This window comes from Bombyx mori, chromosome 20 (genome assembly GCF_030269925.1).
Source record: "Bombyx mori chromosome 20, ASM3026992v2".
Lineage (NCBI taxonomy): Eukaryota > Metazoa > Arthropoda > Insecta > Lepidoptera > Bombycidae > Bombyx > Bombyx mori.
Genome location: NC_085126.1, coordinates 8,652,734 through 8,673,242, shown reverse-complemented (window position 1 = coordinate 8,673,242; position 20,509 = coordinate 8,652,734). Strand labels below are relative to the sequence as shown.

The 20,509-nt window shown below is 38.4% G+C and overlaps 1 protein-coding gene and 1 long non-coding RNA gene across 2 annotated transcripts; one reads left to right on the top strand and one right to left on the bottom strand.

Annotated features, from left to right (window-relative positions):
• Nucleotides 1–5,208: 5,208 nt before the first annotated feature.
• On the bottom strand, nucleotides 5,209–9,171 carry LOC134200782 (uncharacterized). The gene is made up of 2 exons (XR_009975841.1): nucleotides 7,790–9,171; nucleotides 5,209–5,591 (listed from the first exon to the last, which is right to left on the bottom strand). It is a non-coding gene; the product is annotated as an uncharacterized LOC134200782 (long non-coding RNA).
• Nucleotides 9,172–9,346: 175 nt separating this feature from the next.
• LOC101745767 (EARP and GARP complex-interacting protein 1) lies at nucleotides 9,347–20,360 on the top strand. The gene is made up of 10 exons (XM_004927594.5): nucleotides 9,347–9,581; nucleotides 9,663–9,849; nucleotides 10,224–10,358; nucleotides 10,932–11,078; nucleotides 11,423–11,509; nucleotides 13,018–13,209; nucleotides 15,641–15,765; nucleotides 17,694–17,795; nucleotides 18,475–18,609; nucleotides 19,369–20,360. The coding sequence occupies exons 2-10, from the start codon at nucleotides 9,808–9,810 to the stop codon at nucleotides 19,529–19,531; spliced, it is 1,128 nt and encodes a 375-aa protein (XP_004927651.1). The 5' UTR covers nucleotides 9,347–9,581; nucleotides 9,663–9,807; the 3' UTR covers nucleotides 19,532–20,360.
• The last annotated feature ends 149 nt before the right edge of the window (nucleotides 20,361–20,509 follow it).

Below are 20,509 nucleotides of genomic sequence, written 5' to 3'. Positions count from 1 at the left end.
TAGATTGGATTGTGCAACGAGGGTCGACACAGTGCCTCTTGGGGGGATGATCTGATCTGTGTTCCTGGAGTCCACCTTAGCAATAAGTCACGGTAGATCTTGCCAAGGTTTCCCACCTCTTCCTTACTGGACACTCTGGGCTAAAGGCATTATGCTCGGCTTCACCGATTTTAGCCTTCAAGCAGTTACAGCACGACGGAGGCACCCTCGCCATCCAGTCAGCGCATTCCGACCTATGATGCGCCTCTCCGCAGTGACTGCAGGCGTCAATTTTTTCCCGGCAGAACCGCTTCCCGTGGCCATATCCCAAGCATCGCGAGCACTGAATCAGGGGAGACTGATCCTCTACCCTAACCCTTTGCACATCTATATGGACTAGCCCCGCCTCCGTGAGCCGCTTCCATAGTTTTGGTGGCACTTGTATTGCCACATGGGATGTGAGCGGGTTTCTAGCTCTTCTTCTGAACTTTACCTTCAGAGTTGAGCTGTCCACACTCACATCCCCCAGAAGATGTTTGTTCTGGTTAATTAGTGCTCGCACTATATCTTCGTCCTTATTATAATTCAGGACATCCTTCAATTGTACCATGGGTTCCTTATTTCTTATCTCCTGGAGGTGTAAGTCCTTTCCCTTTGTTTTAATTGTTTCTCTTATTTTTACTAATTCTTCTTTCGATTCACAGCCGACTATAACTTTTCTATCTTTCACCTTTCTTATCCTGTCTATTTTTATCCCTTCCTCTTTAGCGTTGAGGGTTGACCTGATCTTATTAAATACGTCTTCCCCTGTGGCATTCTGGTCGTCTGAGGAGATCACGACGGAATGCATCTCCGCATTTCCGCGTTCTTTCTCCTTTGTGCCACTGACAACGCTTGCGTAGCTCCTATTTTCTTTCCATTCTGTCCTTTGCTTTTTTATTTCTTCACTTAGTTTTTCTATTTCTTCTTTGTTTTCCTTTAAGAGTTGGCTGTGTTCATCTAATGACCCATGTCCTGCGGCGTAGAGAGGGGTTTTCTCCAGCTGTTCCGACAGAGCTCGAGTATGCCATTTGCATTCCTCTAACGCAACGTGGTGCTGTTTGAGGCCGCCTATTAGCTGTTTCATGAGCTCTGTCGGCGCTTCTGGGCCCGGTGATATGTCACCCTCGTTACCAGTCCGAGTGACCATGCTACAGGCTTCTGTCGGCCACTTGTTGGTGGCTTGGGAAGCCTTTTCGCCTTCGGCTTCTTTCACCAGCTGGTAGAGCCGTTCGATTGACCTAAAGACTTCTTCTTTTATCTCCCGTTTTAGGTTTTTGGAGATTTCGAGCTCCGCCTTGCTTTTCATAAGGCACGCTTTAGCCTCTGCGGTTTTGCTCGGAAATCTCGACGGGACTGTAATTGGCGGGCTGTCACTGACTCTTGCCGCCTGTCTCCGTGGGTCAGCTTTTGCTTCCTGGGCGATCAACGCTTTGGTCTTAGGCCTAGGAGGGAGCGGCTGAGGCACAGCTTTTGGTGGAGATGGTGTTTTTGGCCTTTGCTGCTCTTTTTCGACTATGGGGGGCCAATCACCAATGCTGCGCCTTACAGACGGACCTGGCTGTCCTTCGAATTCAGACTTGTCCTCACTGCCGTTTGGTTTTTTAACTGGTGTTCTGATGCCGAACATTTTACGGTGAGGGTACGAGGGTCGACGGGTACTCAAAGTCAAATTGATATTTTGGGATCCCTGTATAGGGGGGATCCAGTCAAGTCAAACTATCTAAATCAAGTCAAAACTATTTAAAAAAAAATTTTTTTTTGAATAAATATGGTACAATAAAAATAAAAACTAAAAAATAAAATAAATGTAGGGGGCTAGTTACATATATTGTTATAATATATGCAGTCTGACCTAAAATTTCCCAACTCACGCTGTTTCCAAGAAACAAGCGTTTTTTGTCTTTTTGCGGTTGGTAACTTAGTTCTGAATTATCGCGCACGGAAACCGCTCGTCCTAAAAATCTAATTTTTCTACAAAAATATTTAACAGCATAGGGCCAGCAAATATACAAAAAATAGACCTATGTTGTCACTGAAAAATTTAAATAAAAACACTTATAATAAAAAACAAAACTGCGCTAAACTTTCCGAGTCTCTATCTCCGTCAACACTTGTCAGATTTTCAATCTGAAGGTGCCTCCCAGCTGCTCTCCTTGGTGTCTCCAAAGCCTCGTTCAGAAAAATGATCTGGCGGTACGGAGTCAATGACCACGTTGCCACGTGGTTTTTGTTTTTCTGGCTGTCTCTCTGTGATCCTACACAAGAGAAATCTGAAAGTTGGCAGGATTGTAGAGCACCAGGATGCCCTTCGTTCCACAATTCAAAAAATGTGGGTCATCGCTGAAAATCGCGAGATAGACAACTTTTTATTTTCCAAATTTCACAAAAATCACTTTTTTGCCGATTTTTTTTTTTTGTGGCCACAACACTAAAAGTCATGAGATTTTCACAGGCATGTGCGCCTTCACTTTCCGCTTCTTTTGATGTATAGCACGTCAATATCCGAGAACTTTTGACTATTTTTACGATTTTTCGAACGCAGAGCGTCGTATTTTCGTGGCGCTTGGACTCGCGGTTCTTACTTCCATACTGAGACCTTAGAACTTATATCTCAAGGTGGGTGGCGCATTTACGTTGTAGATGTCTATGGGCTCCAGTAACCACTTAACATCAGGTGGGCTGTGAGCTCGTCCAACCATCTAAGCAATAAAAATAAAATAAAAAAAAGATAAGGAAGGCGAACTAACATGCGAGTTCTAACTAGCCAAGCTTTTTAAATTAATTGGATAGCAATGAGCACTTTAAGTTAAAGAAAACAAGCTCTGAAAAATATAAAATACAGCCCAAAACACGTCATAACGGATCCTCCCGATCCATTAACGGTGCTTTTAGGTACCACAAGCACCGGTCACCGTCCTCGCCGAAGCCGTCGCTTGCGACGAAGGGCTCGACGAGCGAATTAACCCACAGACAGCCCACAGAGTTTCTCGCCGGATATTCTCAGTGGGTCGCTTTTCCGATCCAGTGTAGATTCTGCGAAGCACTGCTCATGCTAGGGTCAGTGTTAGCATCACTCCGATTTGAGCCCCGTGAGCTCACCTACTAACTAAGGTTACGCTGGAATAGCCTCTCAAGGCTATCAGCCGAGGTAGGAGAAAAGAAATATTTAAATGCAAATAAACATATACCACACAGTGGAGTATTATAATGTTTACCAAAACAAATCCACGGTGAACAATAATACTGGTTAGGGAACAATAAGGAGAATAAAAATAAAAACATAAAAAAAAAATTATGAAACAGCCGCCATCTTTTTTTGCATTGAAACAATGGAGATCCTTACATTTTTATACCGGAACGCGTGATTGTTCCACGGCAGAAATACGACGAACATAAAATTTTATTTTTAGCACAAAATCCGTGTTTAGTCTACCTACTAAACGTGTTTAAAACTATCGACGATTGAGTTACGACTCGGTTTTCGTACGCCGTCTGCGTTACTGGACTACAGGAAAATGTTGCGGGAGACATTCCGATCGAATACAGCTAACGTTTCATCAATTAATTTTTTTTTTTTAGGATTGAAGTATTACTGGTAGCTCGGAGGCCTTTCCAATTTCACCAGGACAGGTGGGCGAGCAAAGGCTCAGCCAGGAGTGGTGGGATTTGCTAATAGCTGCTCACAAGTAATTATCTTACCACCAGTAATTACGCAAATTAAAATTTTGCGGGTTTGATTTTTATTACACGATGTTATTCCTTCACCGTGGAAGTCAATCGTGAACAGTTGTTGAGTACGTATTTCATTAGAAAAATTGGTACCCGCCTGAGATTCGAACACCGGTGCATCGCTCAACATGAATGCAACGGACGTCTTATCCTTTAGGCCACGACGACTTCTACAGTTGGAACAGCGCCCCTGGCGGCAAACGTAGGCAAAAGTTCCAACTCCATAAAAAATTGAGTTAACTTTAACGCTATCGAGAACCTTAAAAAACTCGCACTAAGCACACGGTACTCCTGATGACAGTGACATCTGACATAGCCGTCACCTGCATTCTTTGCATCGTCCCGGCCCGTCGTGACATTCCATTGCGTGCACCGCGATATCTTACAGTTTTGAACCTATGCAGGAATATGTACAGTAATATTTTAGGGGATTTCTAAAATTTAATAACACATTAACTGGAATTCCGTGCTCAAATTTAACATTTCTTTTTGATTATTTTGTTTCGCATTTCTCGGAGACATTACTTTTAAACTTTATGGTGCATTCTCGAATGTCCGACAGTAAATAAGCCTGTAAAATAAATTGAGTACGTATATAATCGAATAAGATTCCGACATCAAACGCCCATTGAAATATTTAAGAGCCTTATCGATTTTGAATGAACAAAACAAAAAAAACATCGGTAACACATTCGAAGGACATTATTAAAATCGATACTGCTATAATTGACGTACATTAATATGAGTTACATGTGCGGTAAAGTCATTTAGTCATTCATTTAAGAACAAACAGGGATACATAAGGAGACAATGTTTCTGCATTTACCATTTACATGCCATGTCAAATGAACCTTCACTTTGACCGCTGTACTATCCACTAATGTTTTTAAAGCAAACATTTACAGTCTGTCGTCTGAGGCGGCGCGACGTCGCGTATCAGAAGTATATCCTTACCCTTAATGCGCTTTTTACGATCGCATGCCCCATGCTCTAACAGGAATAGTCGGTCTAAATTTAGAATTCGCATATTCCAATGCATTTTTTTTTTCTGTACGAACACCGGCCAGTTGCTAAGTCAAGTTTTGTTTGTGTTTTTTTTTTTTAAACTCAGTCTGGCGCTCAGTCTGGCGCTAGGCGACGATCTTTTAGGTTCGGACTACGAGTTATATTTTTTTATAGTACTGTATAATATTTTTGAAGGAGTGTGTTGTTACAGTATCAAATAATAAATAAAAAGCCTGTATTTCCTTATCCTAAACTTTCATTTCAAATGTGGTATTTGTTTGTTAATGTTTAGTTAGTTATTAATGTTTTGCTTATTGTCTAAATGTTAGTAAGAGCTAGATTTTGTTATTGGATAAGAATCAATCCTCGGGTGAAGGCCGCCTCCAGTCCTTTCCATTGATCTCTGTCACAGTAACACAGTGTCACAATAGTAATTGCAAATTATATGCCTTATTGTTTAGCTCATTGCTGTTAATCTTTAATCACGGAAAAAATCCACGGTAAAATAATAAAATTATTTTAAAAAAAATACAACAAAATAGTTGATAAAACTAACGGTACTATAACTATCCAATGTGGCCATTCAGATGCAGTGTATCGAATTACTGAAATTTACAATCACCGTGAAAGTCATTCGGGAACACGTAGTGGATACACCGTCACCACTACTGGGGGCTGATGATAATGATCCTGATCCTGACGAGGACGCTGATCCTGCTCTTCTGCTTTCCTCGTTTATTTCTTGACGGCCACCCTTCACAAGTCATCCCTGCACCAGGTGGGTATGTCATTTCCTTAAGAAGATAGCTGATTTCGACGAGTATAGGCCGCGAACGCTGCCAATAACAATAACTTATCGATATTACAACCGTCTAGTATCAACATAAAACCTCAAAGCGACAATTTGCTGGCAGCGGCTCTGCCCCTGGCATTGCTGACGTCCACGGGCGAAGGTAACCATTTTTTTTTTTTAATAAATAGATATTTACTAACCATCACGCCACGTTAACTGGTCCCGTGATAAGTTCGTAAAGAACTTGTATTACAGGTACCAGACAACGGATATAAATGTAAGATTTTTATTATACACATACATACATATATTTTAATACACATCCATATCCCTGGAAAAGACATTTATATTTATCATACAAATATCTTCCCTTGGCGGGATTCGAACCCGCGACCCCCTTGTGTAGTGACCATGTCACTTACCACTACACGGCGCGGCCGTTAAACCATCATCAGGTGGGCCGTGTGCTCGTCTGCCTAAAAGGCCAATAAAAAAAAAACATTGGTACTTTTAATCATTCGAAGGTAGTCATTTTCGAAGCGTTCAACATTTCTACCTCGTTTTTTAGTCTTAATTTAGTCTATATCTATACTAATATTATAAAGAGGAAAGATTTGTTTGTTTGTTTGTTTCGAATAGGCTCCGAAACTACTGGACCGATTTGAAAAATTCTTTTTCCATTAGAAGCCGACATTGTCCCTGATGAACATAGGCTACTTTTTTTTTTTTTTTTTTTTTTTTTATTTGTTTCATGTGTGCTTTAATGTTTCCGAAGCGAAGCGAGGGCGGGTCGCTAGTCAGTCAATAATGAAATACGATTGCGTCGTTTTAAGTAATATATTTTTAGAGGTACATTTTTAAATGATTGAAGTATTACTTACTGGTGACCCGGAGGCCTTTCTAGTTTCACCAGGACATGCGGGCGAGCAAAGGCTCAGCCAGGAGAGGAGACCTAACAACTCAAGAGCAGCTGCTTCGCGAATGAATCTACTGCCGGAATCTACTCGAAATCGCGACCCGCTGAGAAGATCCGGTGAGAAACTCAGTGGGCTGATGCATGAGTTAGGTTTCCCATCGAACTCTTTGCCGAGTTTGACGAGTACGGTTATTATTATTATTTTTTATTGCCTTTGTAGGCAGACGGGCATACGGCCCACCTGATGGTGAGTGGTTACCGTCGCCCAAGGACTTTGCCTTTGTAGGCAGACGGGCATACGGCCCGCCTGATGGTGAGTGGTTACCGTCGCCCATGGACTTCAGCAATGCCAGGGGCAGAGCCAAGCCGCTGCCTACCGCTTAATACTCTCCACAAGCCTCGTTTGAAGAAGGACATATCATAAGTTACCGGGGTAAGTACATTATCGTCCTACACGTTCAAATAATCCCATAAATCAAAACACGTCACAGTAGAGCGCGGATGTTTGTGTACTTTCCGCTGTTTTTAATTTTATCGCATTATTTTTTTCGTTTTCCCACCTAAAATACATTTTTACGATGATCTGTGGCGGGTTAACACGTCATATTTTTACGATTGAATCATTATTAACTGCGGTTGCGAATAGCGTAGGTAGCTATATTGTTTTGTGCTTTTCTTAGAATCGTCATTACATACTATGTATTAAACTTTCCGGCGTATCAACGTTATAAACACTATTTTACTATATAACAAGCTCATACCACGATTTTCGCATTTAATGAGTTCTCGTTCATATAGTTACATCTGAAAATCATTCTTAGGACGGAGGCACCGCTCTTTAAGAAGGCTGGTTGGTAAGTTTGAATGGCGTCTATACGCGCCTCCATCGGCGAGGCTCTGTTGTATCATGAAGTTAGCCGAGCTCCGACGACATTAAGATCGTGTTGTCATCTCTCGGGAAACGTGCTGCGCTTCATTTTGCTACCAAACTAATGACCGTCTCCTACATATAGAACCACAAGCACCGGTCACCGTCCTCGTCGAACCCGTCGCTTGCGACGAAGGGCTCGACGACTGAATTAACCCATAGACACAGCCCACTGAGTTTCTCGCCAGATCTTCTCAGTGGGTCGCGTTTTCGATCTGGTGGTAGATTCTGCGAAGCACTGCTCTTGCTAGGGTCAGTGTTAGCAACTCTCCGGTTTGAGCCCCGTGAGCTCACCTACTAGTTAAGATTACACTGAAATAGCCTCTCAAGGCTATCAGCTTAGATAGGGGGGGAAAAAGACATAGATAATGTACACCTAGACAAAGAGCTAACATACCTGTTCATCACATGAATGTTTGCCCCATGCGGTAACCGAACCCACGACCTTCAGCGCAACAGTCAGGAGTGCTAACTACTGCACCACTGAGTCAGTCTCCGTCAGTCTCAGTGATTGTTACTAAATGTACAAAATATACACACTTATCGAAACTGCACGGGTGCCAATAATTCGTGCGTTGATGATGATACTTTATCTCTTATTCTCGAGATGTTCTGAAAATTTCATAGAAATCGGTCACATCGCCTAAAAATTTTTAAATATAGATATCTATAGATCTGTCTATAGGTAGAACCTAATAACCTATTTATTTTAATTTTTTTAAAACGAACCTAAGTTTCAAAACTCTTTTCACAGCGTTATCACGCATCACCGATACTGGCCAGTACACATCTTTAATATTATGTGTATTATCTATGGGAGCACGATCAGAATTTATTTAGAACGAAGTATTTGATGCCTCAATTAAGCACGAGCGTCTATCGTGCTCGACCGTAATCTAAGCGCCTGCGTTGATATCACAATCAGGATGTTCCCACGGCTATACCACACTTATCGCTAGCGGTTCCGGTCCATTCTCATACGATATCCGCTGTGTCATACATTATAATACTTAGGCGTACTACAACGTACTACGTTTCATTGCTTGTGTAATTAAAATTAATATTTTTCTTTTAACTCTTTTATACAGGCGTAAGCGATTTCGCCATAAGTCAAAGTGATCAATTAAGACAAAGCCGAAAAAGGCTTTGGTAGAACAATCTAGTACTGAGAGTTTGATGGTTACTGGATGGTTATTTAGGACGCTTAAAAAAATATGTTTATTTTAATACCTACTTTTTCTTGCCTCCTAGTTTTTTTCGGTCGCACATGCGCGTGACGGCACCAAATGTTTCGCCACACCTGCATGCTTACCTAACTTGAGATATGAGTTCTAAGTCCCAGTTCTATAGTACAACGGTGACCCCGCCCTTCAAATCGCAACGCATTCGCCTTTGCGGCAGAAATAGGCAGGGTGATGGTATGTACCCGTATGGGTTCACAAGACGTCCCACGATCAGCCTTGGCATCTTTATATCTAACTGTCACTAGGCTCATAGAAACGATATTTGGAGATGAATATTAAAGCTTACGAGAAAATAATTGCCAAAAATAGTTGCAATTTTATTTGCCCTCTCAATCCCCTCAATTTCTAAGTAGCGGCACTTTTATGTGCCGGCAAAGTCTCAGTGTGGCGCCAGTTTTTACAAAAAAGTCTTATTACCGTATTTCACACAATGTATTATATTTACATAAGTAAATAAAAAACTTTTAAACTTATCTTTGTTTTTGATGCCAAATACTTTAAGCCGTTAAAAGTGGCCGCAAAAAATAAAAGAGAGCTTAAAAAAAAGAAAATAGCAAACAGTTAATATGAATTTTAGTTAGTAAATAAGAAAACAACGGAATGCTATTATTGATGACTGATGAACGTTCCAATGAACGCTAAGCAAATTCCCAAAACTTTAATTTCCAATAATTTAATTTGATCACATCCAACACCTACGATGTCGTTTTATCTTACCTTATTTCATTTCGTTATCAAACACTTTGACACTTTTGACAGAATTGGCATTATTCCCTTCGCCTGTCCAATGAACGAATCCAGCAAAAAAAAACAATAACAAATTTGATGAATTTTCATTATTTTTCATTTGTTTCTTCGTATATTTTCTGACAAAAAGTTGTTTAAAAAAGTCTCAAAGTGTAGTTTTTATCCTTATTTGTATTTAATGGAATAACACATGTTGAAGTATTTTATTTAATTATTTATTTTGATTATGCTGCTAAGGTTTCGTATCTGTGGAAAAATAATTTAAAATCCGTATTTCAGATAATTTTCGAACAGTTGATATAACGTCTGACAATTTGGGTCATACCTATTATAATTTATAATCGAAACAGAGGAACCTTCAACCTTCTTCGCACCTGTTACGGTTACTAATTTAATGTAAAATACAACTTAAACATTAATCACAATGGAGGATGGAAACTCCATCATATACGGACTTGAGCATCAGGTAAAAATAAAATGAGAAATTTCTTATCCCTTAATTAAATTTTAAAAATCCTAATTCCAAGTTTGAAAATGTACCAAAAACATCACTTATCACTCGGATGTATTAAACTACTTTCTTAATGCTATAGACTATAGATTTGACGCGTACTTGAAATACGTAAATAGAGTATTGTTTGTAAATTGTCTAACAGTGACAAAATTGTAAGTTAAATTATGTTAAACTGCCTTTTTCTGTTGCAAACCAGTTCCGGTTTGAACTGTAGAATTCCTGACAACCTGATGGTGGAATTCACTTTGTTATATCTATTATCCTAGTAATCACAATACCTGGTAGGCTAGAAATCACTGATCTGAAAAAGATATATTGTGTTTCAGACTAGATCGTTATCACCACAATATGCTGAAAGTGAGGCAATAAGGTTCTTGATTGGCACACAGAGCCTCAAACCGAACTCGAACCAAGTACATGTTGTTGAGTTAGAGGAAGATACTGGAGCCTTGCATACTAAGGTCAGATAAAAAAACAATTTTTACTCTGATATTCTTTATATCGTAAACTTAGAACTATTAAGATTTAATTTTGTATAATTAAGCTTGTGGTGGGAGGAGGTAGAACAGACTACCCAAAACTGATGCAAATGGAAGAATTTGTTTCGAGCCCTACACCTCAGCAGAGGGTAATAGGACAGAAAGGAGAAGAAGGAGAAGCTTATTATAGATTTCAGTACCAGTTGGCATATGTGCGATTTTTTAAATAGAACTGTTTCAGAAGTCTATTATGGCTACAAAATTAAGAATTATATTTATCAACAATAAATTAAACTCCTTCGGAAAGAGAACTTGAAGTCTTTGAAACACACAAAGTAAATTTTATTGCATTCAATAAATATAAACAGAACAATAAGATTTTAAATGAGATTTAGCAAATGCAATTTTAGACAGTATTACATTGTTTGATCTTATTTGAATTCATAAATTGTAATCAAATCCTGTGTATATAATATTAGTCTAAATTTGGTCTACCACTGATATACTTCTCTAAAAATTTAGATAAATAAAAAAAACTTAATTTTAATTGTACAGGTCTTCAAACATGACATCGGAGAGATATGGCACCTTCGTTGTTCACCACATGATGCTGCTAATCTCGTCACAACTCATAACACCTATGACCCTAATACCTTGCAGTGCACTATGGGGGTATCTATCTTCAAGCTTCCTACATTACAAGTGAGTATTCATTTTACATTAGTAATAAATTAATTAATTCTAGGAATAATCACCATATTATGTTCATTAGATTGATAGTCACCATCCAAAAGGAAGGACTAAGATCAAAGAATAATGTGTGCTGTGAACCCTTATTGAACAATTTGTCTATCAGCATTTAAACTCGACAGGCAGGCATTAATTTAAGGAAATACGTACTTCACATATGTATGAATTTTGATGGAAGAAAGGATTTCTTAAGTATGAAACTTCAAACCATTTCCCCTTTTTATTCACAATTGGTTATTTAATAATCGGCGATTTCAATTTACTGTCAATGATATTTGCTTATGATTCTTTTATAGGTCATTCCCAAGGATCTGGACGAATTAAGCTCATTACAAGGACGTAATGCTGAAGACTTGGAATTACTAGTAACCATTAAACCAGAGGTAAGAACTTTAAATACAATTCTTAATAAAAATCTAAGTCAAATACTGCTGAAATCGATAAGGACCGATTTGGATAATAGTCAAGCATATTGAGATTACCGAAAAAAAATATTATTCTATAGGTATTCTAAATTCAAATTTATTTTAGTTTTTAAATCTTCCAGGCTTATTTTTTCTATTATATTCGATTTCTATTAGTTATTTGTTCTTCTTCTTTTTGCTCTTATTCCACTGCGTAGGGTCGATGCAGCATGATTTCTTTTACTATTCAAGCCCATCATACAACATCTCAACCCTCAGACCCATACAATTTTTTTAGGATGACCCTCCCTCACGTTACTTTCATATTGAATTCATTATTTACATATAGAAAATATGTTTTTTTGCTTAGTTACAAGAATGACAGTGATTGTACATTTGAAACATTATACAATGAAATGTTGTAATCTTTTTTTATTTATTTTCATTGATGCACAAAAGAAATCACAATCATTACACTACATTACATATGAACTAAATCATACAAATAGTAACTAAATCTGGACTTCAATCTAAATCATACATGCACTCAGCAAACCCATATTAATGTACATAACGAGCGAGCCTCTAAATTAGTTATTTAAAACAAAAAAAAAAACATGTGTGCAATTCACACGTGGTAGAAGTGAAAAATTCCAAAATTAAAATACAATTATCCTAAACGTCTTAAGTATATGTAAAATTTTGTCATTAGTAAATAATTGTAAGATAGCGCCCTCTGTGAATTGATATTTTAATTTCACGTATAATAATCCTAAATTAAAATTCACTACAAGAGCTTTCATACACACGTTAGTATTAAAAAATCTCACAGATGACGCTGTATTAAATAGTATGTATATTTCTGTCTCATTCTTTGCTGGCTTCATCCTACACATTTTTGTATTTGTGTCTCTTACCTGTCGTTTTTTCCGTTGCATCCGGTTTGAAATCACAACGATTCTAAAGAAGTTTTCACTTCAACAAAATTACAAATAAAATTACGGGTTCCAGTGAAAGAAAAAAACAACAAGAAGTATCCATTATTTAGATAACTACAATACAACCAACACAAACATTAATCCCTTTCCAGGCTATAACATGATCAAGATTAATTCTCACACATTCAATATCGACAACTGGCCACTGTACGGTAGGCAGCGGCTTGGCTCTGTCCCTGGCATTGCTGAAGTCCATGGGCGACGGCAACCACTCACCATCAGGTGGGCCGTGTGCTCGTTTGCCTTCCAGGGTAATAAAAAAATACATCTGGCATATCCTTTGAGCTAGACTCAAGGTTAAAAAATATCAAAGTCTCTGTGACATTTAGCCAAATCGTTATACTTCCTGACCATTCTGACCATAGGGTTATAGTAGGATATATTATTTTTTATCTACGACCTTTAGTTTCTCTGTCCCCACGATATCTGCAGACTGAATGGGCCAGAACTCAGTGCTCTCGCATACAATGTGTCATAAAAAAAATCTAGAAGGCCGAAGAGGAGATCCGTTGCGCTGAGTGGCATCCTACGGACGCGGGGCGCTTGGGTGTCGTATACGAGTCCAGCGTGAGGGTACACGACGTGAGCTCTGGAGCTGCGGTGTGCAGCATGAAATCTGACGGTCGGACCAGGCTCAAGCTCACCGCCGGCAAGTGGAACCCGCATCAAGGTCACACTCAGGTGCGTTCTAAAATCATGGCTTACTCATCTTTAGGGCTACTGCGTCGTGATACACAGGCTTCTTGGCGTCAATTATGACGTTAAGGAAATTGTTTTTTTTTTTAATATTAAATGTTTCTTCTAAGATGCACAAATCATCAAACCAAAAAACGAATTTGCACTCCGTAAATTCCCATAGTTTCATATTATCTCGTAGTTAACAACAATTTCATTAAATTACATTCCATTTCACTGTTATTAAACAATAATTGTTAAATAGACGTTCGGCTCAAACGTCCAGGACATTAAAAAAAAATATAGCCATAAAAACAGGCTCGGAACTGTCCAGGCTATGTTATCTGGGACCATAATCAAGAACAATCATAGACATGACACGACATATTATTATAATATTATTTTCCAGATCTTTTAATTTCGACAATTCTTCCTCTGGCTTGTATGCTTTGCAATGGCACCACCTCTAGACATTCTCAGGACACATGACCTCTATCTATAAATGCCTAGAATTGATTTTCCCTTGGTAAACATAGTTAACACTTAAAATGTACAGTAAAGTAATATAATATAACTAGAAGACCCGACCACACGTTGCTATGGCTAAGGTTTTTGTTTCTAAAAAAACACGCGGCTGGCTATGCTAATACCATAACTTAACAAAGTAAGACCAATTGGATTACACTGTATTTCGTTTACTACGAAATAAATTTCACTTATACTTTAGTCTCAGCAACACGTGGTGTTTATGCCTTTAAATTGTAGCTTATGTGAAACTTTGGTATTTTAACACAGCGCCATCTATGAGATATTAATGTCAGACAGTATTACAATTGTCTGTAAAAACTGATTTAAGGCGCCATCTGTTTTAGACTTATGAAACATACAATTAATAACAATAATCAACATAAGAAATCATTTTATTGTTAATTAATAAATATTATGACCATTAATCGAAATAAAAACCATCCTATGGCCTAAATTGGATCAAACCCCTTATTTAAAAAAAAATAAGTTAAAATCGGTTCAGTAGTTTAGGTGTCCATCGCGGACAAATAATGTGACACGTAGTTTATATACCTAGTCAGGTCATAAATTCTGTCACATGTTTGATGTAAAATAATTGAAACAAGTTTATTCATTATGTAACCATTCATATACCAAAATGAACTTAACAAAACATAGATTCTTATGACACTAAAGTTTATTCAAAATGACCTCCGTGATTTTGAATACAGGCCTTCAATCTGCGCGGCCAGTCGTCTATCGCAGCACGAACGAGGTCCATGTCAATATCGGCGGCTGCCTTAATCAAGGATGTCTTGAGTGACTCCAAATTCGGATGAGGCTTTGAGCACGCCTTTTCCTCCAAGTGTTGCCATATCTTGTAATCTAACGGATTCAAATCTGGACTGGAGGAGGGCCAGTCTTCGTGCCGGATGAAGTCGATTTCACGCGCCGCCAGCCAGTCTTGTGTGCTCTTCGCTCTATGAGCTGGCGCCGAATCTTGTTGGAATACCCAGTGCCTGTTATTGAACATGGTATGAGAAACAGGTTCCACAAGGTTCGTCAGGACTGTATTTTGATACACAACTGCATTCGTTTTTACACCTTTCTCACAAAAATGTACCTCTGTTAAGCCCCAATAAGAAACTCCCAACCATACCATGAGCGAGGATGGAAAATGACCTCGTTGGACACGCGGAATACGGTTGCTCGCTTCTTCACTACTGTGTGCGTACACCTTATCATTTTGTTTGTTGTAGCTCTCTTCTACGGTAAAAATTTTTTCATCCGAAAAAAGAATTTCCCGATATTTTTTTCCCGCGTACCGCTTCAACAAAGCGCGGCATCTCTTCAGTCTCAGGTCCATTAGACCAGCATTCAAACGATGTCCTGTTTTTCTTCGACATGCCCGAAGCCCTAAGTCTTCATTTAACACCCTTTTCACCGTGGTTCTGCTTAACCCCATCTGAAGGGCCAACAGTTTATGCTTACGTTTGGGATTTCTTTGAATTCGCGCCTTCACAGCTTTTATCACTGCTGGAGTCCTAACAGACCGAGGGCGACCACTTCTTGACCTGTCATCTACACTAGAGTCTTCATTGTATCGTTTGATGGTACGATAAACAAATCTCTTGGTTATATTCAAATTTTTCAGTATGTTAAAAATTTGAATTGGCGCGTAACCGCAACGATGCAACGCAATAACTGCAACACGGTCTTCTTTAAACGTTCACTCCATATTTAAAAATGAGTAAAATTCTAAAAGTATACATTTTTATTTTCATGAACAATTCGAAATTCGAATTCAATAAACTTTTTTGTGGGCAGCAATCTAAAAGAAAAGTTTTTACTGTGTGACAATACTTATGACCTGACTAGTTATATTAAGAAGATAAAAGAATAATTGGTTTCTTTGGTTTCATATCAACAGTTTGCTGTTCTGCAAGATATGCACATAAAATGCTTCGACACGCGCACTGACTGCTCGAAACCATCTTGGAGCATAGACAACGCGCATAGACAATTAGTTCGGGATCTAGACTTCAATCCGAATCGGTAAATAACACAGAAACATGTTTTCCCTAAAATAAGTCCACTTTTTTTTTATTGCCTTTTGTAGGCAGACTAGCATACGGCCCAACTGATTATAAATGGTTACCGTCGCTCATGGACCTCAGCAATGCACAACGAAGTCGTTGTCTGCCATCAGAAAACAAAGGCATTTTTTAAATACATAAAATAAGTAGACGACCTCACAAATTACTTGGTGGCGCGTTACCGTTGCTCGTGGACATCACCTATTGAATGCAGCTTGCTGTGGCGGAGCTATCAGGGGCCCGTGGCAAATTCATTGGATGCGGCCCCAGTAAAAATCGTCATGCTACAAACTTAATTTTAATAAATTACTGAAATAGAATTTTAACGGCTGTCTGGTGTAGTGGTAAGTGACATGGTCACTACCCAAGGGGGTCGCGGGTTCGAATCCCGCCAAGGGAAGATATTTGTATGATAAATATAAAATATCTTTTCCAGGGTTATGGATGTATATTATAGATATATATGTGTTTAATAAAAATCTTACATTCATTTTCGTTATCTGGTACCTGTAACACAAGTTCTTTACGAATTTAGCACAGGACCAGTTAACGTGGCGTGATTGTTAGAGAAAAAAAAACAATAGTTATCCGACAGTATTGTCTGCGTTTTAGTTCAATATCTAATAAGGTAATTTTCAAATATATTTTTTTATATATTTATAATAAAATACAAATGTACATGATCTTTGATTACATATAACTTTAATTAATTATAAGTACATAAATCTATATAATATATTATACAATGTGTCCCAAAATTCAACGATAAACCGGTACCGATGCATGGCCAGTCAATAACTACCCAGGGAAAAATAAAATAAAAAATCCAGCTCCTTTTTTTTTCAAAGTCACATTAACTTTTTTGAAAAATGTAATTTGATACCATATACATCCTATGATTAGATACTGTGGTTACAAATGTGAACATATCCCCACTTTTTTTTTGTACTAGCTACCTAAGTAACATAACTATTAATTTCAGTTCCAAATAGGACCACAACATTCGTAGTTTATATCGACGCTTGAAAAGCAAACGTGACTAAGCGACAATAACTGCTTTGTACATAAATGATAGGCAATAACCATATTCGATGCGCAAAAAAAATATATTTCTAGGTCTATTAAAATCATTTCAATCCTACAGCTACTAGCTAGATTCGTTAAAATAAATTTTGTTTTCAGGTATTTCAACTTTAAATTAGTCTACTGTAAAGTTCACGCATTGTCGCTTAGTCACGTTTGCCTTTCAAGCGTCGATATGAAAATAAAATAATAAAAAAAAATTTGAAATTTTAGAATATTTTAACTTTTAATCAATTTCGACTGTGTAAAAAAATGTATGAAATGTACTATGGCATGTTATTACAAAAGTTAGCACAACTCATCACAATTCTACAATGGTGCAATAGTATGACAATACTTACAATTTACAATTTTAAGAATCCTCATAACAAGACACAAAAAGGATTATTCAGTTTAGTTTTTGAAAACATTACCGACCTACTGTTCAAAAAAGGGTTTTATAAAAAATGTTACGTCACTCGCAATAACAATAGTCGGAAGTTTTACGTTAAAAATACCTCTTATGTTCTGGGGGTTCGACAGAAGCTTATTATACAGGATTGATTCAAAAGATGTAGCTCTAGATCAGTGCATTTTGAGCCAGATAAATAGGGCAGACTATTGTACTTCTTTGACCTGTGTGCTTAGAGCGAGTTTTTAACGGTCTCGATAGCGTAAAAGTTAACTAAAATTTGTAAGCAGTTGGAACAGCGCCCCTAGCGGCTAACGTACGCAAACGCTCCAACTCCATACAAGTTTGAGTTAACTTTTACGCTATCGAGAACGTTAAAAAACTCGCACTAACCACACTGATATTGTCTACAGCCAGTTCCACCTGGCCAGCGCGGGTGATGACGCAGCGCTGAACATATGGGACTATAGGAACGGGAAAGAGCCTATATTCAACAGAACCGATCACTCTCACTGGTAAGTTGTGTTACATACCGATAGTAGATTGAAACCGGGCCTAACGGATAAGACATCCGGTGCATTCGTGTTGAGCGATGCACCGGTGTTCGAATCTCAGGCGGGTAGCAATATTTCTAATGAGATACGTACTCAACAAATGTTCACGATTGACTTCCACGGTGATGGAATAACATCGTGTAATAAAAATCAAACCCGCAAAATTATAATTTGCGTAATTACTGGTGGTAGGACCTCTTGTGAGTCCGCACGGGTCGGTACCACCACCCCGCCTATTTCTACGGTGTGCTTCACCGTAGAAATAGCGGTGAAGCAGTAATGCGTTTCGGTTTGAAGGGTGGGGCAGCCGTTGTAAATATACTGAGACCTTAGAACTTATATCTCATGGTAAGTGGCGCATTTACGTCGTAGATGTCTATGGGCTCCAGTAACCACTTAACGCCAGGTGGGCTGTGGGCTCGTTCACTCATCTAAAATATTCGAACCAAGAACTTAAAAGGCACACCACAAACACCTTAGTTTACCCATAAGAAATCGGATCTGTATTTAAGCTCTCTAGTTTTTCCCCCTTGTCTACTTTAGTTACTGTTCATCTATAAGAAATCCGATCTGTATTTACGCTCTCTAGTTTTCTTTTCTAACTTTTTCTAATGTCAGAACACGCTGTTTCTATATACAGGGTGTGGACGGTAAGATACAACAGCTACCACGAACAGTTACTGTTGACTGGCAGCTCGGATGGTCGGGGCTTGTTGTACGCGGCCGCTAGCATCTGCCGCGACCCGGACGACGATAGCGAAAAGACCGGGAAAATGTAAGTACAAAATCTTTATATATTATTATATACTAGTGGTCCCGCAGTAATCGAAATTCGATTATAATTAATTGAAATTTTATGTTTAAACTTTATTATGGTTCTATTGTCAAACACTATTCTACTTCTATAATATAATCACAGATTTCGCCAAAACTATACTATAGATAAATAATATTAAAAACAAACAATATTAATCTTATCGGGGTCGTCGTACCCCCTTACGGGGGCACGGAACGGGCCTCGGGGCAAACCCCACTACCCGGGCAGACGCTCCCTGCCACACAGGGCAGGGGTGATGTGGGTGCAGGACGAGAATAAGAGGGGAGTGCTGTTCGCAGCGTGTACGGCTACACTACATCGACAAAAATATGTACATATACATAATACGATGGGCTTGAAAGACTCCGGGAATTACGCCCGGCGGCAAAGCCCTCCGGCGTCGTGTTGTCCTCTGCTTGCGGTTTTTTTTTCTTAAAACTAACTACAACTAACTAAAACTACACTACCCTACTATTTACATTAGCGAGTACAACAGTCAGTGAAACAACGAGGAGCCCGCCACCGACCCCACCTCTACAAGCCAGAAGGGGGGTCGCGGCACTAGTTAGGCGCTCACCCGCTCCGGGCACCCCAGAAGGGGAGGATCGTCGCGATTAGGGACCGACATAAGAACACTCCCCAATATTAATCTATTCTCAGATTGACCACAGACTAACACTTTAACAATAATAATGCTTAAAAGTTCCCTGTTTACAGTTTAGAGGACGGCGTGCTGCAGTCCTACGAGCAGCACGAAGACTCCGTGTACTGTAGTGAGTGGAGCACCGTGGAGCCCTGGACCTTCGCCTCTCTCAGCTACGATGCGAGGCTGGTCATCTCGCGAGTCCCTCGACCGTTCAAATACAAACTTCTACTGTGAACTTTGAAATTACTCAATTAAGACACCTTCAAGGCCAAGATAGATGGTATATTCAATTCATAATATAATTTATTAGAAGACAGTTTGAAAATGAGACAGACTAACGAAATTTTAGTAAATATATGAAACTTCAAATAAAATCAATGTTAAAAAAATGTCTTCGTTTTTAAGTATGGCAATTGGATTCTTGTGACGCCATTGTTGCAAAGTCAAGTGTATTAAAAAATACAATTATTATTGTACATAGTCTGATATATGAAAATAATATGGAGCGAATCGAAATGTAGTTAATAAATTTGAAAATGGAATCAATTTCTATGAAATTAAATGAAACAAAATGAAAGTAAAATGGTGGTTATTACCCAAGTAATTTTGAAATCTACTTTTTGGAAGAACCCGAGAAGCTACGTCCAATGGTTTTGTTTCATTCTCCAATAATATGCAATACAGTTAATAAACCACGGTTATTACACATTTAAATCTGCATAAATACTAAGTAAAATAAAAAAAGACAACCTCACGTCCGATTAGTAGTCGCTATTATTATTTCTAATATCAACACTAAAGATTCTGGTGTCATTCAGCTTAATACGTATGTTAAATTTTAGTGAGAACCAATGCTCCAAACACGACGATGTCAAAATGTTTTGCTCAATTTTATATTTCACATTGTTAGTTCACGGCAGTTGCAATAGTAAAATCTTAGATTTTCGGGTTTATTCATTGACATAAATACAGATTACAGCATCCAAGCTATTTAAGCTATATACTATTAATATTAAGACTTGTAACAAGATAATGAATAAAACGATATAATATGATTATTAAATGTGATGTTTTATTTAAATTCAATCATTTCCAGTCCGTGAGCAGTTGGAATAGCCCCTTTACCAAGAATCTTTTTTATTAAGAGACCGAAATATGGTTTTCTGCATTCAACAGAAAACAATATTTATTTACTATGCTTGTATTTTACCA

Excerpts from the sequence above, each read along its gene's own strand:
- LOC101745767 (XM_004927594.5), top strand. The coding sequence starts at position 9,808 with ATGGAGGATGGAAACTCCATCATATACGGACTTGAGCATCAG. Across the intron at positions 11,510-13,017 it reads TAGTAACCATTAAACCAGAG|AAGGCCGAAGAGGAGATCCG; the intron begins GTAAGAACTTTA and ends AAAAAAATCTAG. Across the intron at positions 17,796-18,474 it reads AGAACCGATCACTCTCACTG|GGTGTGGACGGTAAGATACA; the intron begins GTAAGTTGTGTT and ends TTCTATATACAG.